The sequence below is a fragment of the Scyliorhinus canicula genome, chromosome 26 (assembly GCF_902713615.1).
Source record: "Scyliorhinus canicula chromosome 26, sScyCan1.1, whole genome shotgun sequence".
NCBI lineage: Eukaryota > Metazoa > Chordata > Chondrichthyes > Carcharhiniformes > Scyliorhinidae > Scyliorhinus > Scyliorhinus canicula.
Genome location: NC_052171.1, coordinates 4,454,779 through 4,474,323, shown reverse-complemented (window position 1 = coordinate 4,474,323; position 19,545 = coordinate 4,454,779). Strand labels below are relative to the sequence as shown.

The 19,545-nt window shown below is 45.3% G+C and overlaps 1 protein-coding gene across 2 annotated transcripts in view; it reads right to left on the bottom strand.

Moving 5' to 3' along the window:
* Positions 1-1,777: 1,777 nt before the first annotated feature.
* LOC119957303 (disintegrin and metalloproteinase domain-containing protein 9-like) overlaps positions 1,778-19,545 on the bottom strand; it is a 143,600-nt gene continuing 125,832 nt past the window's right edge. For both annotated transcript variants that reach the window (XM_038785155.1, XM_038785156.1), the window contains 2 exons: positions 5,946-6,013; positions 1,778-4,472 (listed from right to left, as the gene is read on the bottom strand). In XM_038785155.1, the coding sequence (XP_038641083.1) occupies positions 4,415-4,472; positions 5,946-6,013 (126 nt within the window). In that variant the 3' untranslated portion in view covers positions 1,778-4,414. The remainder of the gene's footprint in view (positions 4,473-5,945; positions 6,014-19,545) is intronic.

Sequence of the window (19,545 nt, the reverse complement as noted above, 5' to 3'; positions counted from 1 at the left end):
TGGACTGTGGGAGGAAACCGGAGCACCCGGAGGAAACCCACGCACACAGGGGGAGGATGTGCAGACTCCGCACAGACAGTGACCCAGCCTGGAATCGAACCTGGGACCCTGGAGCTGTGAAGCATTGATGCTAACCACTATGCTACCATGCTGCCCCATGAAATTTCTTGGTTTCCTTTTCAGTTTTCCCCCCATTTTAATCTTGAACTCCTAACCTCAGCACAAACCTACTTCCTGTGGCATTGTTTATACATCAGAGAATCCACCGTTTTATAGGGATATTTACACAAAGGATTACACAAGACTCTGGGCCATTTTTCCCTCAGTGTTCTAACCAGCAAAGTAGCAAAAAATGTAAAACAGTCACAGCGTTTTAAAACTCAGGCATGGGGCGGGATTCTCCGACCCCCCAGCCGGGTGGGAGAATCGCCGCAGCGCCACGCAAATCGCACCACGCCGCCCAGACGCGATTCTCCCGGCCTTGTGAAAACGGCCGCACACGAATGGCACCGGGCCGCACTGAGAATCGCTGCAAAAGGCCGTAGCGGCGATTCTCCGGCGGTGCCGTGATTCTCCAGGACGCATGGGCCGAGCAGCCATCCAGAAAAATCAGAGTCCCGCTGGCGCCGTTCTAACATGCTCTAGGCCGGCGGGACCTCAGGGTTGAAGGGTCTGGGGGTGGCCTGTGGAGTGGGAGGAGGGGTCCAACCTCAGAGAGGCCCTCCGTAGTATCCTGGCCCGCGATCGTGGCCCACTGATCGGTGGGCCGGCCTCTGGCTGTGGACCTCTTTCCTTCTGAGCGGGCTCCTGGATCCCAGCGCCATTTGGTATCGGGGACAGGCGCGGGGATGATGGCCAGTGCGCATGCACTAGTTGCCGCTGGCCCAACTGCGCATGCGGCACCGCGTCGTTTACGTGGCGCCTGATCTCCAACGCCGCTCCCTGGCCGCGCCCCCACACTTCCTGCCAGGCCCCTACTAGCCCTCGTCGGCCGGAGAATGCCGTCTTGGAACAGGCACCAGCAGCAAGGTAAAACACGCCCGTTTTCCCGCCGGCGCCCGCACTCTGTCGCCGGAGCATAGAATCGCGGCCGTGGTTTTATAATAACATTGGAAAGTTTCCAGTATAGAACATAGAACAGTACAGCACAGAACAGGCCCTTCGGCCCTCGATGTTGTGCCGAGCCATGATCACCCTACTCAAACCCACGTATCCACCCTATACCCGTAACCCAACAACCCCCCCCATTAACCTTACTTTTTTTAGGACACTACTGGCAATTTAGCCTGGCCAATCCACCTAACCCGCACATCTTTGGACTGTGGGAGGAAACCGGAGCACCCGGAGGAAACCCACGCACACAGGGGGAGGACGTGCAGACTCCACAGTCAGAGAGACAGTGACCCAGCCGGGAATCGAACCTGGGACCCTGGAGCTGTGAAGCATTTATGCTAACCACCATGCTACCCTGCTGCCCCCGTCAGAACTATAAAGTCAGAGCTCAGTTTCAGCAAGGATCTTCTCATGCTCCTCTCGATTGGACGACTCAGTCATCATCAGAATCAACACACAATTTACAAAGAAGCATCGGCACCTGTCTATGATATTAGGGAAGATGTCAAAAATGGAAAGAAAAGGCCAAAGCTGAGTGACGGGTAAAACAAATCATCAAATCAAGTGTGGCCAAAGATGAGAGCCACTGGCTCACTTCTTAAATAATAAAGGATCAACACACATTTAAAAGAAACCACAAATCAGATTAAATGAGAACTTCAGCTTAGAAAAAGAATCATTTTTATTTCATTATTGCTCTTTATATAGATTAAATAAAAGCCCTTTGTCATCCACAGGTGTGTAATATCTTTACATATTTTAATAAAAATCAGTATTTTTGAAAAAAGTAAATCAGTACTTATTTTTCAGCAAAACAAGTGCAAATATTCAAGTGAAGTAAAGAGAGTTTGGTTACATTTTAACGAGTGGTGCCTGGGAGTGAATTATAGTCTCAAATCCATTTTTATCTCACTAATTTAGGTATTCCCACTACAGAGAGGGGGGCACTAGGTACTCTAAAATCCCATGTTAGGTGACTAACTTCTAAGTTAAAATATACAGTAGCTATACTGCTTTAATCTGAAATTGTTAAAAAGCTAATCCACTGGTAAGAACACACAAACAACATCCGGTTTGCAACATTGTGTGTTATGCACAAATGTCATTGATACATTTTCCTGGTTTACATTAAGGTACACTCTTGTATCCTGGTCACAATAGCAAAAGGTTATGTGCCTGCAACTGTATTTCAATGTGATAAATATATGTGAAACACAATAAAGAGGTAAACATGTGTACCACAGTCACTCCTCCAGACAGAATTTTGAATGATTATTCCAATGAACACATTTTTAAATGCGTAAAATTAATCTGATCGGTGTAATGAGTTTGAGAAGATGATTGAATGTTGTTAATCTGCAAGTTGAATATTTAATTAAAAACTATACATTCATGTCCAGAGCACATTGAAGCCACACGACAGGATGTTGCTGCAGCAACCACTTTACCCATTTTTAATCCTGGAGTCTATCTACAGCTGACTCTTGAATGAATTTAAAGGAAAAGGTTCAAACCCATGTAAAACATATCAGCTACTCTACTATCTCAGAATCATAGATTTAAAAGCATTTCTGGTTCTGCTTCACCTTTAATAACATTTTGGGAGGTCAGTTAGATTTTTGGTGAACCATGGGAGAAAAAGGTTTTCACATGGACTATGATTGTAATTGACCATCAGCGATGAAATTTTAATGAAAACAATGCAGTCCTAAGGGATTTTAGACAATAATCCTGTAGATAACAGATCCCAAGTTCAAGAAGTACACAAACCTGTTTTTGTGGTAGATTGCAAGGTTATTTGCTTCACAGAATATGTTATATATAAATCAAGATAGCACGAATCACAAGTGCCAATTATAATTATGCAATGTATCATCGCAAACCTCATTTAACACATTATAGAAGTAAGTTCTATTATACATTTCATTTGCCATTTGTTCGGGGTACATACATTCTTTGCAGGAAGTGTACAACACTTGGCCAAGTTTGTACCCATCAGATATGCTGGGTAGAAAAATGATTCAGTTGTCAATGTTATTGCAGCTATGTTTGAATAAACTCTACTGTTACATATATCAAGTAGCATACAGCACAATATACAGGCGCTTGTCAAGAAACAGAGTGAAGCCTTACAATACCAGGTGCAAGTAGTGTGCATAGTACTGTATGTGATTTCCATTAACGTTTAATTAAAAAAAGGATACTAAAATGAACATTCAAATTGCAGCTCAAATGTGTGTCCCAAGTGCCTTGAAGTACAATGGAAATAACGATAAGCTTCTCCCGAGTTGTCAATGGTACCAAGGAGTAACTTTTCAGCAGCTAGTTTAACACACAAGGCAATGTTGTACCACATGGTGGTCAGATATACCTTCACACTTGAAATTCACTGCATGATGTGCACCCAGTGATGAAGTTTAAAAAAATCTCAAGTCAAAAATCAACTCAGAGCAACAGCCACAGTTTTCTTGCTGTAAATTACAATGCTGCACGACAAGAGATTGTCTGCCTCCCACCTTGATTTGTGAAGTGCCAGCAAGGGAACCAAGAAAAAATACTCCTTTCGGGTAGTGGAAACAAAATATAAAGTAAATAGAAACAGGTTTAAAAGTGTTTCAATTTCAAACTCAATTTAAAGTAGGCATACATTTTAAGAAATTGAATGGACACAGAAGAGGTTTCCAAATTATTCCCTTGATGGATTGGAAAGACAAATTATTCTCATTCTGCTCTGTTGCAGGTATAATGAAAATTTCGGAATGGGGAATCAGCAGAAAAACACTGGTTCACCAAGCTATCAAACAACATGGAAGCTGTTGAAATCCTCAATAGAAGAACAAAAAAAAGGTAGGAGGGATGGAACATGCTGCTCACTATAATATATTGCAATCTTCAAAACAGTAAAATAAATTAGTTGTCAGTAGTAATAGTTTTTTTTCCTTCTTTGCTATTATGCATCAAGTATCCAAGAACAAGTAGCCGTGGGTGAGCTTTCAGCATGTTCAACAGTCGAATTTTGTCTAACTAAAGCAACACATTACAATCATTTCAGACAATTTTTATGTTTTTAAAATGTAGGAGGTATTCAGTTGCAAATTCCTTTGAAGATTGCTAACACCAGGCGAGGTTTTCTTGAGGAAAATGAAGCATATGTAAAATGCAGATGTGTTTGATCAAATTTAATGCAGTGAAGTCAGTGAAGTTGATTGACAGTCTGGGAGGGCAGCGGCAAGGTTGCAAATGAGCACACATAATTGAAATGTCTGCACAGAGTCCTGTACAATGCCAAGTCAAATATAACCTACACCCTTTGGGTCCTAGGAACAGGTCTTGAAGGTGCTGGACGCGGTGGTGGTGGCCTGAAAGGAAACAAAAGCACTTTTATGAGAGAGAAAAATGAAATTCACGATTACATATTCTCACATTGTCAATGAAATAATATGATAATTGAGATCATCATCTAAATAAACTTGAAATTCAGTGATTAGCTTGATGCCCTGAACTGCCTGACAGTTAAGCATACAAGTTTAATTTTAAATAGCAAAAAGAGAATCGATTGACACTACCTCAAGGTAAATAATAGAAATTCATAGTCAGTCATGAAAGGCAGGCTGTGCACTTCAGCTACTGGCTTAAAGCTGTTGCTACTTCAGCTTTTCTGAGCTCAAGTATTTGTAAAGAGCCAAAAACACGGATGTAGTTTGGAGAGGAATGGTAGTTTGGAAAACAAATAAGAAACTACTACAGATGTTAAATAGGAGACTTTGCAATGGAGAACTATTACCAGGACCAAAAGGCTCATGTTGCATATCTCAACTTAGATTTGGATTTAATGTCACATGTACAATAATGAAAAGTATCATTCTGCGTACAGTCCAGACAGATCGTTCCATAAATGAAAACATAGGATGTACGATAAATACTTGATAATCAACATCACATGGAAGAAAACACAGTGGTGCATCATTTCTAAACTCAAGAGATATGTGTACCCCTACATTGTGTAGCATTGTGGGCTTACCCCTCATTGTGGATGCAGACCTTGGGTTTAAATCCCAGTTGAGTCTTTTAGATTTATTTTACTTCCATAGCTCATTCAGCTGTTCTAACACTCAGCGTTGAAGACTATTCCTGTAAGCAAAGTCCGACCCCGACACACCGGATTATTTGCACAAGATCAGATAATATAATGATGCCCAAGGTCAAAGAGAAGCCCTTGTGGTGGCGTTCTGGAATTCGCATAAGCCTTCTCAGATGTTCCTAATTTGCAGAATAAATAGTCCATCAGACTAAGGGAGTTAAACTATAAACTATGAACCTGGTCTATTAAATGTAATCTGTGCAAAATGATTGCAACGGAACTCATTAACAAATACCAAACTCAAATACAAGAATAAATTAAAAGTGTAATTTCATTCACTCTTAGTAATACTAAACCTTGACCAGTATTCATAAAATGAGCATTTGGCTCATCAAACTTCCATTTATTCAAAATCTTTCAAGTTTCAATGACATTTAAGGCACCCTGAGGAGTCCTCACCAACAATTATGCCCCATCGCTAACAGAATTATCCATTATAATTTTTTTCACAATGCTATTTTTGGAATCTTGCTGTGTCTAAAAATTGAAGAAGTGTTTCATAGAAAGAACTACACTTCAAAATTACTTCATTGGCTGTGAAATACTTTTTGGCATCTGGAAGTCATGCAAGTTATTTCTTCTCAGTGGCTCAAGCCTGGGGGAGCGCAGAAATGAGGATTGGAAACTGGCATGCAAACAAAGTAATTGTCACTTATGACTACATGCATTTCACAATTGTAAACAAACATACCTTGCTGGTGATGGCTGTGATGGCCTAACTACATATGTTGGTGCTGTGGTACTTGTTGTCTGAACGACCTGATGTGCAATAAAAAGGTACATTATTTGGAGGTACATTACACAAAGCAGCATTTTACACACAGAAACATTTTCTAGAGCTAGCATCCCTTTGCAAAACATGGACTAAAGGCAATTTTGTGAAATGTTCATCTACTTTTTAATCCTTTTTCAATAACTTAATTAGATGAAACTGAATCTTAGCAAATTCCACCGCATGAATGTAAAAATGAATAATTCCTTTGTAATTCCATTTGCTGTCGTAACTTTTGAATATTTTTTTAAAGATAACTCCAGTGTTTAAAATATATGATCCTTTTTAAATATCCACTTATCGTCTTTGTGATGGTGGCAGATGTCTTAAAGAACAATATGGCACAGGAACAGGCCCTTCAGCCCTTCAAGCCTGTACCTTGGTGTCTTGTGATGCAGAATGCTGAATGTTTCGCTCTCAGTCTTTATACTCAAGTGGGGCTAAGCTCCATCTGGCCAATCACAACATGCTTAGATACACAGTAAAGGAATCTGGAACTGCCTTCATTTTGGTCTTGTGTGAGCAAACCTTCTAAACTCTCTGAATGGAATTATAAATTTAGTCCAAGTCTGTGATAATTTGTGTGAGGTGTACTTCAGCCTCTGACAAGTGTACTGGGATTACATTTTCCCATTTGAAATTGAACTTGCAGGCAAGACTGGGATTTTCACATTCAACAAGGTGTAGATTCAATCTATTGTCGCAGGGCTTTAGGGACACTTATATGTCATCTAGCCAACTTAATGTGTTTTTCCTGATTGTTGTCCCCCAAACCCTTCTCTCTGGAGTATGTCCTACTCACTGTCCGTGTTCTGTTCAGTACTTGCACATAATCTGATACTTCAGCCCAGAACTTCCTGGAGAATTGTTCCATTTGCAATTACATTGTAAAGCACAAAGAGAAAATATTGACTTAGTTGACTTACCTCTTACTTACACTGTTTTTGGCACTTGTACACAAACCACTGTCATTTACTTTTTCTGAAACAATGAAGTTTATCATTGCTCAAACCCGCCGCATTAAAATCAAAGATAAATCACCAATATCCTGAATTAAACCTCCTGAGACCAAAATAATATTGCTGGCGGACACTTGGTGATCTGGATGTGATCCAGTTTATAGGTTTGAAGGATATGCCAATGGTTCAATTTATTATTTTTCTGAGTAAAACTGCAGGAAATTACTGAAGCAACTTACTGGGAGATTTGTAGAAATGTTGTCTTTTGGTGCATTAAATCAACATTTACATTAAGATCTAGTGATGTTAAAATTTGGCTTGTGGCTGTAGAATTCCAAACCATGCAAAACGTTCAACAGCTTGGTTTGTGGAAATAAAGGTTTTGTCGGTCGATTAACGCGAAGGTTTTGTTGGTTGATTAAAACAAAGTTGAGTTTTCTTCAAACTGATAGTTCTGTATATATTCGCAGCTATTGCCTGGTGAAACAGGTGGGATCTCCACCCAGTCAGCTATTAATAGAATGAAGTTAAAATCCTCAACAGACACACAATACATTCTTAATATGTTCTTTGGGGGCTGGTTTTGCTCAGTTGACTGGACAGCTGGTTTGTGATGCAGACAGCGTGGGAAATTCCCGTATGGCTGAGGTTATTCATGAAAGCCTCCCTTCTCAATCTTGCCCCTTGTCTGAGATGTGGTGATCCTCAGGTTAAATTACCAACAATCAGCTCTCCCCCTCAAAGGGGAAAGAAGCTGATGGTCATCTGGGACTATGGTGACTTTATATTCTTAAAAAAAATTGTACACTGTTGAATAACTAGCTCAAAGTCCAGTGACTACTTTACGAACTGGTTCAATTTGGAAATGTACTGAGACTATTTAGAATGCGGAGTAAAAATGTATTTCATAGATGTTCTAGAAATTACATTCTATTTTAGTAAATAAATCATTGGTGAAAAATCAACATTGTATACGGAAAGTGTGTTTTGACTTTGAGAAAAATGTTGAGTTTATTTATCTTGCTCTATTTAACTACAGATCACCAAAGCAGAGTGTATAGCAAACGAGACAATTATATTGTTGGTGAGCTGAAGGAGTAATACGCCAGAAATATCATGATAGATAATGATAACTAATCTTTATGATATTTAAATAAATCATTTATAGTGCCCAGATCAAGCTAGAATTACAAAACAACATTCTTTTGCAATGACATAAAGTGACGCATCTCCGTGCTCATTAACATTTTAGTGATTCACCAGTTCCAAATCTTTTCAGGCAATTATCAGTTTTAGAAGTTCAGTAATCAACTAAGTTTAAGTCAATGACTGGCAGTGAAAAGAATTGAAATAAAAATTCAGTCTGGTGAGGACCAGGCACCAGAGTTTCCAGCAGCATGAGAATGGCAGGTGCCCGAGATGCACAACATGGCTTACCATACAAGTACACCCTCTCAGCAACCTCATGTACTGCGCTGGGTCAGGGCTGTAGTGAACCAATGGGCACAATCTTGGCGTAACTGCCAATATTATATTCCATAGGCTATCGGGTCTCAAGACTTTATCGATGAGCTCACAATTTAAAGGGATGTTATTAAGCATAGTCGACAGGAAATATTCCTGGATAGCATTAATTTGATCTAACGATGTAAAGTTAATATCTTCAATCCATATAGCAATGCAAGAGCCAAGAAATATTTGTAGCATGCTAATGATCCCATCTGTTTTAGGATTTGTGTTTCAAAATTTTAAGTTTCTCTTCTGGGAACAGCTATTTAGCCAGTGTTATCCACTTGTGCTACCGTGCTGCCCTAGATGGGCATCTGCCATTCTCATAGGAGGCAATTAGATCAAGGATAATCTACGCTAAAATCCTTGGGCGCGATTCTCCGCTGCCCACGACGGGTCGGAGAATAGCGGGAGGGCCTTCCCGACATTTTTCCCGACCTCCCGCTATTCTCCCCCCCCCCCCCCCCCCCCCCCAACGGCACGAATCGCTGCTTGCCGTTTTTTACGGCGAACGGCGATTCTCCCCAGGCTGATGGGCCAAGTTCCCAGGCCTTTACGGCCGTTTTCACGAACGCAAACACACCTGCTCTCACCGTTCGTGGAAACGGCTGCAAAGTGCCGTCCCGGACAACCATGGCACCAATTGGCACGGCCGCACCACGGGTGGCATGGGCCTGTGATCAGTGGGCACCGATCGAGGGCAGCGGGTCCGATACCCGCGCACTCTTTGTTCCTCCGCCGCCCCGCAGGATCAGTCCGCGGGATGGCTGAGGGGCATGACGGCCCGCGCATGCGCGGGTTTTGACGCATATGCGTGATGACGTCATCCGCGCATGCGCGGGTTGGAGCCGTCCAACCCGCGCCTGCGCGGCTGACGTCATCGTGCGCGACAGGCGCCATGACGCTTGGCGCGCGGGCTTAGCGAGGATCGCTAAGCCTGCGATGCCGTGCTTCACGGGGCCGCGCTGCTAGCCCCGCCCGGGGGGGGGGGGGGGGAGAATCGGGTCCCGGGAGGGGGCGCGGAGGCTGCCGTGAAATACGGCCAGTTTCACGGCAGCCTTTACGACTCTCCGCATTTGCGGAGAATCGCGCCCCTTGTTTCCCCACATAGGAACTTATATCTCTTCAAACCTAATATAAAGTTGTTGATGTCGGTCTTGAAAGGTCTGAGCATCCACAGTCCTTGGAGGAAGAGAATTGTGTCCCCTTCTTGTGGTTCCTCCATCAGAGGAAATAGTTTCTCGATATCTACCCCATAGAATCCTATTATAATTTTAACTACTGCAATTAAATCACGTTGAAACCGTTGAAACTCAGGAGAATACAAGACCTGTTTTGCAACCAGTCCTCAAATTTAATGCTTTAAACCCTGTTATTCATGCCACTGACACTTTACTGTGAAAAACCGTCCATTATTCCCTGACAAAAAACGATTCCATGGGTGCTACGTGCCACCAAATAACATGCAAATTTGCTCCAAAAAGAAAGAAATTTTGCAGTATTAAAACAAGAAACAAATTTTGCAGTGTTAAAACGAGAAAACAGAATCATTGCAGTTATATAGCACCTTTCACAACCTCAATGTCCCAAACAACCAGTGAAGTACGGTAAAGTATCGTCACAGTTGTTATTTGAGTGCAGCTAGCTCCCACAAACAGTAATGTGTTAATGACCAAATAATGTATTTTACTTCTGTTAGTTGGAGGATAAATAATGCCTAAGGCACTGGCAAGAACTTCCTTGCTCTTACAAAAATAGTGTTGTGGAATCATTTACTTTAGCCTGAATAATTAGTCAGACTTTGGTTTAACATCTCCTCCGAAAGACAGCATCACTGACACTTTTAAAAATTAAAGATATTTTATGAAAAGAATATAAAGTATTTGTGAATTTAAGGCTCTTGTCCACAAAAATGAGGTGAGGAAGGGTGTTCGTGTAAACTTCCTAAATTTAAAAAAAAATTAGAGTACCTAATTCATTTTTTCCAATTAAGGGGCAATTTAGCGTGTCCAATCCACCAACACGGCACATCTTTTGGGTTGTGGAGGCAAAACCTACGCAAACATGGGGAGAATGTGCAATCTCCACATGGGCAGTGACCCAGAGAAGCTTCCTAAATTTCAAGGACATATTCCTCTCAATAGATTTACAACTTTGGTCTCAGGTAACCAAAGTTCTATATTTAACAATCAGTTCAATTGCAGTTTAATTTCAGGCAGTTATTTATTAGAACATAGAACAGTACAGCACAGAACAGGCCCTTCGGCCCTCAATGTTGTGCCGAGCCATGATCACCCTACTCAAACCCACGTATCCACCCTATACCCGTAACCGAACAACCCCCCCTTAACATTACTTTTATTAGGACACTACGGGCAATTTAGCATGGCCAATCCACCTAACCCGCACATCTTTGGACTGTGGGAGGAAACCGGAGCACCCGGAGGAAACCCACGCACACAGGGGGAGGACGTGCAGACTCCACACAGACAGTGACCCAGCCGGGAATCGAACCTGGGACCCTGGAGCTGTGAAGCATTTATGCTAACCACCATGCTACCCTGCTGCCCCGAACATTAAGTTTCATACAGCTATTGTCTCAATTTACTCAAGGTATGCAGGGTATTTCATTAATCTGCATACCACAACAATTTGCATGTTGAGCATGGCTTGTTCGAGCAGTGTGTGTTGAATAGTACAAATCCTAAAAAGCCCTTGTTTAATTGTGACACACACAAGTTTCTAAACATTAGCCAAGTTAACCATGAAAGGCACATGACTTGAGATAACGGAAGTAAATTATTTCCCATCTTCAGCCTCTGCTATCCTGAAAGGAATTTATTGCTTGAGTTTCAAATAGTCTCTTATCACTCCAACTTTTCCAATATTTGTGTAGTCACCTTCTAGTTTAGAAAGTATTCACAACTACTAAACGTGTACATTGATTTAGCTAACATCTGCTTGATGAAAATGTGTTGCTCCCTCCACTGTTGATGAAATTAATAAAAGCCACTTGCACACAAAGAGCTAGTGTTAACTTATGGTCCTCTGCATCCTTCACTTTGATACTTAAAACTTTTAAAAATCATTCACCAGTAGGTTTCTGCCACTGCTGCTGTTGCTCCAGAGACTGGGAGATGCCCAGTATTAATCTGTGTTGACTCCTCAGCTAATTTAATTCCTTAACATTTCCCCCAGAAAACTAGTCCAGTCAGAAAAATGCTTGATAAAGACGATGGGAAATTAAGTTGGGATAGGGCATTGTCGCCCAAGGATAAATTACATACTGTAGGTCTATACGCCCAAAAGTTTAGAAGATTAAAAGATGATCTCATTGAATTGTCTGAAATTCTTCAGGAGCATCACAGAATAGATGCTGGTGCGGGGGATGTTTCCTTAGCTGGAAAATAGAGAACAGGTGGTCAGTGTCTCATGAGAAAGGTTAGCCATTACGACTCTCATGGACACTCATGCACTCTCAAGGATTGTAGGCCATGAGGGTGGCATGGTGGCACAGTGGTTAGCACTGCTGCCTATGGCGCTGAGGACCCAAATTCGACCCGACCTCAGGTTAGGAGGATTGGCCATGCTAAATGCCCCTTAATTGGGGAAAAAATAATTGGGTACTCTAAATTTATTTTTAAAAGGATTGTGGGCCTTTGGAATTCTCTAGCCCAGACAGCTATGGATACTCAGCCCTGAACATATCAAGTCAGAGACTAATAGATCTTTAGATAATATGGGAAGAAAAGGATAAGGGGATAGTGTGGGGCGGTGAAGTAGAACATCAGTCATGAATTGTGGTGCCGACTTGAAGGTCTGCTCCAATTTTTTATGTTATCAAACTTGTTAACAACATGCTGCAGCACACTGAAGAGTTTACAAGCTTCTTTCAGCACTGAAAAAACAAGTATACATGAGGTTTCTTACATTTGTGGACTGTTCAAAGCTAATTTAACAAATGCATTAGATATGAATTTTCAACAACTTGACGAAATGAAGGTGACTCGAGTAACCTTCTTTCTGTAAATGCAGAATAAGTGCAGCCATTTCAGTTTCCTCCCACAACAGGGAAAAGCACACGCACAGGCAATTAATTTTCCTGCAGTATTGATTTGCCACATTGAAATAAAAAATAAACACTGTTGTTTTGTGTCCATGCACAATTCAGCAGCAGTGTATGGTGGTATGGGGCATGAAATGCACACTGACAGTCCCACCTTGCTGACTTCCCAGTTCGGCCTCTGATGCAAACTATAGGGAGAGCTTAGATGGAGATTAGTCACTCAACCACATGAGAAAAGACCATACCGCAAACAAGGCAAATGGTAGAAATAATGTAATTCTGTTGAGCTGTTAAAGCATCTCAACTCTGATCTCAGAGGGATGCGAAAGACACCATGGCACTATTTTGAAGAAAAACAGGGATTCTGCCCAATATTAATTTCTCACTCAATGTCATAAAACATTATCTGATCATGATTACACTGCTATTTCTTTCAACTTGCCACGTATAAATTGGCTGTTGCATATCCCTACATTATAAGTGACTACATTCAAATGTACTTCAGGTTGTAAAGCACTTTGGGATGTCCTGTGGTTCTGAAAGGTGTTTGAGAAATGTCAATGTTTTCTCACGCCATTGTTATGCATTTCACATTGGAAAATTTGATGGTATTATGGGCGGCGTGGTGGCACAGTGGTTAGCACTGTTGCTTCACAGCACCAGGGTCCCAGTTTCGATTCCAGGCTTGAGTCACTGTCTGCAGAGTCTGCACATTCTCCCTGTGTCTGCGTGGATTTCCTCCGGGTGCTCCCGTTTGCTCCCACAAGTCCCGAAAGATGTGGGGCTGGATTCTGCAATAATGGGGCTATGTCCCCACGCTGGCGTGAAAACTGGCACAAACCACTCCGGTGTCAACGGCCCCCGAAAGTGAGGAATTCACCAATTTCTCGGGGGCTAGATCGACGCCGGACTAGTTCCCGCAGCTCCAGCGGCGCCGAAGGGCCGGTGCCAGTTTGTGCATGCTCAGACCGGCCAGCGTGTTTCCGCGCATGCGCGAGCGTTCCCTTCTCCGGCTGGCCCGGGCAATATGGCGGAGCCTACAGGTGCCCAGTGTGGAGGAAAGAAGGCCCCCACGGAATCAGCCCGCCTGCAGATTGGTGGCCCCTGATCACGAGCCAGGCCACCTTGGGGGACCCCCCCCCCGGGGTCGGATCCCCCACGACGGCCCCCGCAGACTTACCTGCCAGGTTCTGCTGTGTGTGAGGTGAGTAATTCACGCCGGCGGAACTGGGCAAAACTTGACGGCCACTCAGCCCATTGAGCCTGGAGAATCGCCGGAGGAGCCGCTGTCAACGGCTCCCGATCAGCGTGGGGGGGAATCCCGCCACCCCCCGAAACACTGCGCCGGAGAATAGGGAAGCCGGCGGCGGGGAAATCGGCGCAGGGTCGGAAAATCCCGGCAGTGCTGTTTGGTAATTTGGACATTTTAATTCTCCCCTCGGTACCTGACCAGGTGGCGGGTGGAATTTGGCGACAATCGGATTTTCACAGTAACGTATTTGCAGTGTTAATGTAAGCCTACTTGTTTTAATAATAAAGATTATTATGAAAGGTGAACTAGACATAACAATTTAATGAGATAGCAAAAAAAATGTTTAATAAAATTTCAGGAAATTTACTCAGTTTAAAAGAATGCAAACACATGTTAATTGTTAGCATTTGATGGTTTATTGTGTTGCATATTTTCTTGCCTTTCTCATCCTTCTCAAGGTATTGGAGTAGATTTTCCACCCCCACCCCTTGCAGTCACATTGCATCCAAATTGTACTTTATATCCTGGCACAGTCATAATGCTACCCTGTAAAATTCTAACAAGGTACAAGGGTGTGTCAGGGGATAAAGAGAGGTTGAACATCTTTGGCTTGTTGGGAGGAGAGCTGAGCATTGTTTGGTGGTGGTCGAGCAAGGGACAGAGTTTAGCATTGGGGTGAGGGAAAGGGGTAGTTAGCATTGTCAGTGAGGGTTCATTGTGCGGCATTGGGGTTGAGAGTTCCATTTGAAATAACGTTAGTCAAATAATGAAAGGCAGACGAAAGGGTATATCTTCAGTGCGTAATGCAAAAAGGAGAAAGCACTGGGATTATGCTTGACAATTGGCCGCCCAACTCTTTTCATCCTGAATTGCTGCTGGGGCTGGCCTTGGAAAGTTTAAAATGTTAAATGGGCAGAGTAAATTTCAATCACCATCGGATGCACGCTGTCCGGTGCTGATCAACATTTCACAGCCATGACTTCCGGTGGCAGCTATGAGGGAGTAAGTCGCACATTTAATGGCTCTTGCCTGACTTGAAGACCTTTTTCCCTGACTTTTTCGAACTTTTGAGCGCTGAAGTGGAAAACAATAGCACTCTGGATCTGAATCCATACAGAGTTGTATGGACTTAAGGAGCAGAAGGGAGCGAAAACAGGTGAAGAAGGGGCTGAAGAAAGGTGGTGTGGAAGCTCAAGTGGGAGGAAAGATGGCCGATGAACAGACCACGGAAAGGACGGTACAGGCAGCACTGGACAATATGCTGCAGGTCATGAAAGAGAGCTTCGCAGCACTGAAGCGGGATAATTTGGAACCGCTCCAGAAAGCGGACCAGAGGCTGGACGCTCAGGATAAGAAGGTCCAGGCACTGGAGAAGGCAGTGGAAGAGCAGGCGGATTTCCAAACAGTAGCGGCCGTGGAAATTAGTAAGTTGAAGGAGCAGCAAGCAAGGCTGATGGACAAGCTGGAGGACCTGGAAAACAGGTCTCGCCGGCAGAATCCGAGAATCATTGGGCTCCCGGAGGGGGCCGAGGGAGTGGATGCCACGGCATATGTGGCAGCCATGCTGCAGAAGCTGGTGGGGGATGATTTCTTCCCCCGTCCGTTGGAGCTGGACAGGGCACACAGAGTGCAGGCAAGGCAGCCACGAGGGGGGTGGGTGGGGGAGGGGGGGGGGGCGATGGTGGTCAGGTTCCACAGGTTCGTGGACAAGGAGCGGGTTCTACAGTGGGTCAAGAGCACGAGGAGCTGCTCATGAAACACCAGTGTCCTGCTCATCTACCAGGATCTGAGCCAGGAGGTGGCCAGAAGGAGGGAAGCCTACAGACAAATTAAAGAGATTCTGTTTAAAAAGAAGGTCACGTTTGGGCTAATTTTCCCGGCACGGCTTTGGGTCACATACCGGGAACAGCAACATTATTTTGACGACCCAGAGGAAGCGATGGACTTCGCTAAGGGGCATGGACTGGTGCCGAACTGAGGACCCATGGACTCAAGTTAGAGTGTACTAAGGGATGTCTGCAGTTGTTCAGAGATTGCCCTTCATGTTAGCGATGTCGTTCGGCATGCTCTTTTACCGAAAATTGGGGGTGTTCTTGTGTTTGCCTGTTTGAAAGTTTAAAAGTTAAAGCCAAAGTGATAGTTAAAGTTTACGTTGCTGGGTGGCTGTTCGGGATCTCTTTGCTTTTTTTTCCTCTTCTGGGAATGTTGCTTTGTTCTTTGTTTGTTTTCTCTCTGTTTCGGTCCCAGAGCGATTGCTCGAACAGGGCTGTTCTGGGGAGGTGGTGTTGATGGGCGGGGGTGGGGGGGGACAATAGGTGGGAGACATGGTGGCGCCGGAGTTGAGAGCCACTAGGCTAGCTGCTTTAAGCTAGTCAACGGGAGCGAGGTGGGGGGGGGGGTGTATACAGCCAGTATATGGCAGGGGTTAGGTTACAGGGGGTTGTTGGTGAGGGAACTGAGGGGGTTGGCCCAAGAAGGGGGATGGATGATCGGCGTAGGGCAGGGCAGGGTGCCCTCCAACTAGGCTGATCACCTGGAATGTTAGAGGATTAAACGGGCCGGTCAAGAGGGCACGTGTGTTTGCGCACTTGCGGGCTCTGAAGGCGGATGTAATGTTACTGCAGGAGACACATTTGAAAGTGGCGGACCAGATTAGATTACGGAAGGGCTGGGTTAGCCAGGTCTTCCGTTCAGGGCTTGACGCTAAGACCAGAGGGGTCGCGATCATGATGAACAAACGGGTTCCATTTGAGGAGGACAGCACAGTTGCGGATGGGGGTGGTCGATTTCGTATGGTCCGGGGTAAGCTCGAGGGGGTGAGGGTGGTCCTAGTGAATGTTTACACTCCAAACTCTTTAGATTTCATCAAAAGGCTGCTGGGGAAAATCCCAGACTTGGATTCGCACAAGTTGATTATGGGTGGGGACTTTAATACAGTCCTCGACCTGGACTGGTCGTGCTCCAGAACGGACAGGGTCCCAGCGATGGCAAGGGAACTGAGAGGGTTCATGGAACAAATGGGGGGGGGTAGACCCCTGGAGAATCAGCCGGCCGTCGGGGAAGGAGTTCTCGTTCTATTCACATGTTCACAAGGTTTATTCTCGTATTGACTTTATTAAGAATAGGGACTTTTTGGAGGGGGTGAGGGATACTGAATACTCGACGGTCACTATTTCGGACCATGCTCCACATTGGGTCGACCTGCTGGTCTGCAAAGAAAGTTACCAGCGCCCACAATGGAGGTTAGAGGTGGGATTGTTGGCAGAGGAGAGGGTGTGTGAGAGAGTGGGGGAATGCATGCAGGACTACCTGCAGGTCAACGATACAGGGGAAGTCTCAGCAGTGGTGCTCTGGGAGGCGCTGAAGGCGGTGGTGAGAGGGGAACTGATCTCAATCCGAGCCCATAGGGAAGAACAGACAGGGCAGAGATGTTTAATGAGGAGAGGGACAATGGAGTGTTACCCCCGACGGTGTCGCAAGCCACCGTCTCGCTGATATTAAAACGGGATAAGGATCCAGAAATTTGTGGGACTATTTATGGGAGGTGATGGGATGGTTTGGGTTTGGAGAAGGCTTTGTGGACTGGGTTAGACTGCTATATCAGGCCCCGGAGGCTAGTGTAAGGATGAACAAGATGACATCTGAGTATTTTAGACTACACCGCGGGACCAGACAGGGATGCCCCCTCTCTCCATTGCTGTTTGCATTGGCCATAGAACCGCTGGCAATTGCTCTGAGAGCAGCAAGGTGATGGAAGGGAATGGTCAAGGGGGGGGGATAGAACACAAGGTCTCGCTCTACGCGGACGACCTGCTTTTGTATGTGTCAGATCCAGCGGCAGGGATGGACGGGATTATGGAAATCCTAGGGGAGTTTGGCTGGTTTTTGGGGTACAAGTTGAACATGGCAAAAAGCGAGAGGTTTGTGGTGCAGGCGAGGGGTCAGGAGAATAGGCTGAGGGACCTACCATTTAGGCTGGTTGGGGAAAGTTTTAGGTATCTAGGGATACAAGTGGTGCGCGACTGGGGTAAGATGCATAAGTTGAACTTGTCCAGGCTGGTGTAGCAAATGAGGAGCGAGTTTTGGAGATGGGATGCACTCCCGCTGTCACTAGCGGGGAGAGTACAGACGGTGAAGATGACGATCCTCCCGAGATTCCTGTTCATTTTTCAGTGTCTCCCTATTTTCATTCCGCGGTCCTTCTTTAAAAGAATCAATAAAATCATCCTGGGATTTGTTTGGGTGGGGAAGTCCCCGCGGGTAAAGAGGGGGATGCTGGAACGGAACCGTAGCGAGTGGGCGCTGGCGTTGCTGAACCTCAGCAACTACTACTGGGCGGCTAACATAGCCACGGAAATGGATGGTGGGTACGGGGTCGGTTTGGGAGCGGGTGGAGGCTGCTTCGTGCAGGGGCACCAGCTTGGCAACCCTGGTCACGGCTCCCCTGCCGCTCCCGCCAGCCAGGTACTCCACCAGCCCTATAGTGGTGGCGGCTTTGCGGATTTGGGGCCAATGGAGGAAGCATGCGGGGGAAGTGGGAGCGTCGGTCTGGTCCCCAATATGTGACAACCACCGATTTGTCCCGGGGAAGATGGATGGCGGGTTTTGAGCGTGGCGGAGGTGGGAAGGATGGGCGACCTGTTCCTGGAAGGGAGCTTCGCGAACATGAGGGCGCTGGAGGAGAAGTTCGGGCTGGCGAGGGGGAATGACTTTCGGTTCTTGCAGGTGCGGGATTTCGTACGTAGACAGGTCGCGTCCTTTCCACGCCTTCCACCAAGGGGGATCCAGGACAGGGTAGTTTCCAGGGGGGAGGTAGGAGAGGGGAGAGTCTTGGATATTTATAAGGAGCTTATGGGAGCGGAGGATACAGGGACCGAGGAACTGAAACTTAAGTGGGAGGAGGAGCTAGGTGGGGAGTTGGAGGGAGGCGGGTGGGCAGAAGCTCTGAGGAGGGTAAATGCAACCGCAACATGTGCCAGGCTCGGCCTGATTCAGCCCACATGACGATGGCCCGGATGAGCAAATTCTTTGGGCTGGAGGACAAGTGTGCCAGATGTGGAGGAGGACCAGCGAACCATGTCCACATGTTCTGGACGTGTCCAAAACTCAGGGAATACTGGCAGGGATTTGCAGACATCATATCCCGGGTACTGAAAACAAGGGTGGCGATTTTTGGGGTGTCGGAAGAACAAGGAGTACAGGAGGGGATAGAGGCCGACGTTGTGGCCTCTGCTTCCCTGATAGCCCGGCGACGAATACTGTTGGCTTGGAGGGACTCAAAGCCCCCAAAGACCGAAGTATGGCTGTCGGACATGGCAAGCTTTCTCGGCTTGGAAAAAAATCAAGTTCGCCTTACGGGGATCTCTATCGGGGTTCACTCGGAGGTGGCAACCATTCATCGACTTCTTTGCGGAGAACTAATCGTCAACAGGTTGGCGGGTGGGGGGTGGGTAGAATAGTGTAGAGTGGGGGGGAGAATAGGCGGGTCTATTTGCGAGAGTGGTACTGTTATTTGCACTATGTTTTTTGTAATTGGTATCTGCACACTAATGCACATTGTTACTGTTTACAATTCCAAAAATACCTCAATAAAATTGTCCGTTAAAAAAAAAGATATCTGGCAAGAACTTATGGAAGATGCTGGGAGTTCAGGGGGCGAAAGAGGTTAATGTCTTGGCCTTTACCTGCCTGGTATCCCGGAGACAGATCCTACTAATGTGGAGGGACCCAAAA